Below are 5,000 nucleotides of genomic sequence, written 5' to 3' on the forward strand. Positions count from 1 at the left end.
ACGGTGTAACTGTTGGTTGTATACATAGTCCTTCCCATGATCCAGTGCTAGGATCCATTAGAAAGGGCATCAAGTCGAGACTCTAAGACACGGGATAGTGTCCAGGTTTTATTATCATAGAGTATCATGGTATCGATACAGGCTCTTAGAGATGTAAAGCTTGGTCCTTCTGAACAGGTACCAGCATCTCCAAATACTCTTGTCGTGAGAGTTCATAACTCCTATTTAATGACTTTTTGGTCTGACATCCCACGAACGAACACACATGTGATGAACTACACTACCAAGGTATGTAAAGTTTTCAGTAACTTCAATTACTACTAAACCTTTGGGTAGAAGCTATGTCCTGTATCCAGTTAATATATGTTATAGAGTGTTGGTGCGAGAACAAAGCCTTGCCTCACTCCTCAATAAAAAAAAAAAAAAAAAAAAAAAAAACTAGACAGACCACCACCAATGCAGCACTTTCAGTACCAGTGTATAAACTTGCTACTTATTCAGTAATCCTTGGAATTTCCCTTAGTCTCAGGATCTCCCAGTGATTAGCAATGCACCGAGTCACGAACGCCTTCTTGAAGTCGATCTAGCCTGCAAGCAACTTATGACCGTACTTACGATGATACTCGAAGCACCAGGATAAGACCTATTGTGGACTTACCGAGAGTGAATCCGGACTCTTGCTTCTGGTGCCTCAGAAGGTGATCTCTGATACGTCTCAGAAGGATTTAAGCGAGAACCTTGCCTCGGTGATTATTGGAGTTCCAGCGATCCTCTTTCCTCTTACAGAGAGACATGACCACACCCCTAAGTAGGTTAGGGGAATGGTACCGGACTGCCAGATACCAGCCGGGACAGCATGCAGACCGCTCAGGTTTACCACTAGCCTTTAACAATTCAGCAAAGATCTTTGAGCTCGCCACACTAACTTTAGTTAGGGAAGGTGGTTCCTCGGTGTTGGGTAGGTCCGGCACAGGAATTGCGACATCGCCCAGGCTAACTGCTGGTACAACTGTTCAGAAAACTCGGCCCAAAGTTGTTGTGTCTAGACACGATCTGAGATGATACAGCCATCTACTGAGTGGACTGCAGACGTCTTGAAGTTCATTTAATGCTTCCAGATTCATAGCAGTACGATTATAGTTTGTTTACTTTCAAACTGTATGACAATGAAAAAAAAAAAAATATGAAGCTTACAAATAAACGATAAGATGCTTTAATATCATAAACTTATTAGTAATGAAATACAAATATTCGTATTTTCTTGCCTCTATCAACCAGCACCCACAAGCCATCATTCTCTCATCCTCTTTCCTTTATCCCCGCCCCCGTGGCTGGACACACAAGACATTCACGGAAAACACATTTGGAGAGTCTATGAATACATACATATGTATGTATGTATGTATGTATATGTAAGTACATATCCCTTGTAAGATGAAATCATAAAGGCCAGTACACCAATTTACTACTTGTAAGACCGTGATGGACATGATAAAATCATAATAATTGAAGGCAAGACATTTTCCACATCTTAGTTATTATCGCTAATGCTACAGATCAGCATTTTTTCATCCCCAGCTTTACTTCATCTATGTACACAACTTTGAGTAAAGCTTTTATGGTAAATATAACATACACTATACTGCATGGCACAATATTAGTCTGTGCGATTTATCTTATTAGTTTACATTGGATATTTTTTTTCTGTCATCTTATAAGGACAAAGGCAAGAAAAAAATCGGTAAATATATTTATTATTTCACTGATAGTAAGGTTAATAACCAACCACAGAGAGATGTGGCATAAAATAAAGGGACATAATTTACACAAAAATGTAATGTTATATCAATGCTATTTACACTATAAATGGTCACACACACACACACACATACACACACACACACACACATACACACACACACACAAACACACACACACACAAACACACACACACACACACACACACACACATACACAAACACTCACACACACTCGCACGCACGCACGCACGTAAGCACGCACGCACACACATACGCACACACACACACACACACACAGTCACACACACTCGCACTCACTCACTCACACACACACTCGCACTCATTCACTCACACCCACGCAAGCACGCACGCACGCATGCACGCATGTGTGTGTGTGTGCGTGCGTGAGTGCATGCGTGGGTGTGAGTGAATGAGTGCGAGTGTGTGTGAGTGAGTGTGTATATATATAAATACACACACAAATACACACACACACACACAAACACTCACACACACTCACTCGCACTCACTCACTCACACACACACACTCGCAGTCACTCACTCACTCACACACACGCGCACGCACCCATGCACGCACGCACACACACACACACACACACACTTATACTCTCTCTCTCTCTCTCATGTGTGTGTGTGTGTGTGTGTGTGTGTGTGTGTGTGTGTGTGTGTGTGTGTGTGTGTGTGTGTGTGTGTGTGAGTGTGTGTCTGTGTGTGTGTCTGTGTGTGTGATACCAATTTCCTGCTTTTATGACCTTGAGGAGCATTAAAAAATGACAGTAAATAAAGCTAAAGCCAGGTAATTGATATAAAGTGCTTTTCCCATCAGTAGCCTTATTTCAGTAATGTATACAACTTTGAGCAACGCTATTGTAGTAAATCTTATAATACTCAAGCATGAAAAGAAAAAGAAAATGGAAAAGGCAAAAAAGGGAGATACTATTTTAAATATTCTCAGTACTCCGATAATCCTTAACATTTCTCTCTCATTCATTGCAGTCATATAAACTGAAACGAAAATTAACATCATATTTGCTAAAAATATACACAATAATACGTAGAAACACCTAATTCCATATACACATTAGGATATCTGACATTTAATTCCTTTCACAAATTAACCGACATGTATGTATATAAAACGCATTTAGAGTAGATTGGCACATATAATCATAAAATGAGCTAATTTTGTGACACAAGAGGGTGTAAGAACAATGTTTCTGAATTATGCTTTTGTTGTTCCTTTTTTCTTTCTTTTTTACATATTTTAAATCATATTCCTTATAAGGTATATTCTTGTGTAATCACCCATCCATTTTATTGGTGTTTTAGGAACCTTAAAACTAAACACTGCTTTCATGTCTAAATGCTTCAACGCCACAGTCTGTATTGCTACGAGTGCGTATTTGTGACTCAAGAAGCGGTGATGATGAAGGCGGCTCCGTATTATGACAAATATACCTTGTCGGTGTAGCATAAACAGCACTAGAGACTGGAGGCTGCGGCAAGTAACGGACAATTCCAAGATGATCCACTCCACTCATTACCTGTGTCAATTATATAATAATATATAGAATAAAATATGTAATTGGAATGAAACATAGTTATTACATAAAAAACAAACACAATTAGAAACTTCAAGGGAGAGTTTTAAGATGAAATTTGTCAGGTGACTCTTCTAATATTTAACATATTACGATCCGCTAATTAAATCCACATTGTGTAAATATAAATCTGTGGACAAAATACAAAAAAAAAATAATAATGATGTGAGTGTGGTAATGTGTGTGTGTGTGTGTGTGTGTGTGTGTGTGTGTGTGTGTGTGTGTGTGTGTGTGTGTTTAAATATATATATATATACATACATACATACATATATATATACAAGCACATCTATATTCATATCTATCTATCAATCTCTCTCTCTCTCTGTATATATATATATATAAATATATATATATATACATATACATATATGTATATAGAAATATCTATATGTATACATACAATGATAAAAAAAATCCACATTGCAAAAACTAGACTTATTGAAAATGAGACTACAGTTTCGAAATCCACCTGGATTCCATCTTCAGACTTGAGGATGAATTCCAGGTGGATTTCGAAACTGTAGTCTCATTTTCAATAAATCTATTTTTGCATTGTGGGTTTTTCTATCATAGTATCAACACGGAAGAGTGTTTTACCATTTATCATTTATATATACATAAATATATATACACTTACACACACACACACACACACACACACACACACACAAAAGACACACGAAGGCATTATCACGTGAACAACACGAGGGCGAAGCGGATGCTACAAAAAAGGGTGAAACAGACAAGCCGGGACGAGACATCAAAAATAGAATAACATTGTGAGGGCTCGAGCGGACTCCACACAAAAAAATGTGTTCAACAGGACAAGACGCAGCTAAAAAGAATAGAGGCGCACCATGACGTCAAAATGTTAAAAAATCTCGCGACAAAGTGACGTCACATGACTGACCAACAGAAGCAAAAAAGAAGTCACGAGTGTGAAAACAACGAGTAGTTCTAAGTGATCGCAATACATATCACAATACGCCAGTCTTGGAACAAGAGAATAATTCAGGTAAAAAAGTTTAAAGTGATAAATACAGTTTTGAAAATTTTCTGGGACACAGGAAAGTCCTTACGCAGGTATCTTTCAAATTAGAGAAAATATATTATATTATATTCAAAATAACTGTTAAGGGTGTGGCCGGATGGGCTCCCATATCGGGCATAAAAGACGCTTAGTGACAGATAACGGTGGACAAGATTTTGGAGTAGGATCCAGTAGCCATGTCATTTTTGTGGCACATCTTGGTAAGCCCGGTTGAAGTGATTTAGTGCCTTATCTTGAGGGTACATAGTGGCCGGGAATGGGCTATGGATTATGTGGAATAAGTAGTATTAGGGATTATTTCTTGATTTATGTGTGGCTATATAATGGACCAAGAATTCTATTTGATTAAGTTAATTTTGGAAGTAAGAATTATATAATGAAATAATTATAGATTTGATTTTCAAGTTTTAAGAATTATATAATTGAATACATATAGATTTTAATTGTAAGTGTAAGGATATATTAAGTTAGTCTAGAAAGTAAGGAATTAATGAATCACTTTTAAGAGATCTCAGCTCTACGTAAGTGTGACTTAACAGTGACGAAGATGATTAATTTCCAGTG

General features: G+C 37.6%; 1 protein-coding gene across 1 annotated transcript in view; it reads right to left on the reverse strand.

Annotated features, from left to right (window-relative positions):
• Nucleotides 1-2,449: 2,449 nt before the first annotated feature.
• LOC125035360 overlaps nucleotides 2,450-5,000 on the reverse strand; it is a 42,546-nt gene continuing 39,995 nt past the window's right edge. The window contains exon 7 of the mRNA XM_047627697.1: nucleotides 2,450-3,325. Within this exon, the coding sequence (XP_047483653.1) occupies nucleotides 3,122-3,325 (204 nt within the window). The 3' untranslated portion in view covers nucleotides 2,450-3,121. The remainder of the gene's footprint in view (nucleotides 3,326-5,000) is intronic.

Source organism: Penaeus chinensis, chromosome 19 (genome assembly GCF_019202785.1).
Source record: "Penaeus chinensis breed Huanghai No. 1 chromosome 19, ASM1920278v2, whole genome shotgun sequence".
In the NCBI taxonomy this organism is placed as follows: Eukaryota; Metazoa; Arthropoda; class Malacostraca; order Decapoda; family Penaeidae; genus Penaeus; species Penaeus chinensis.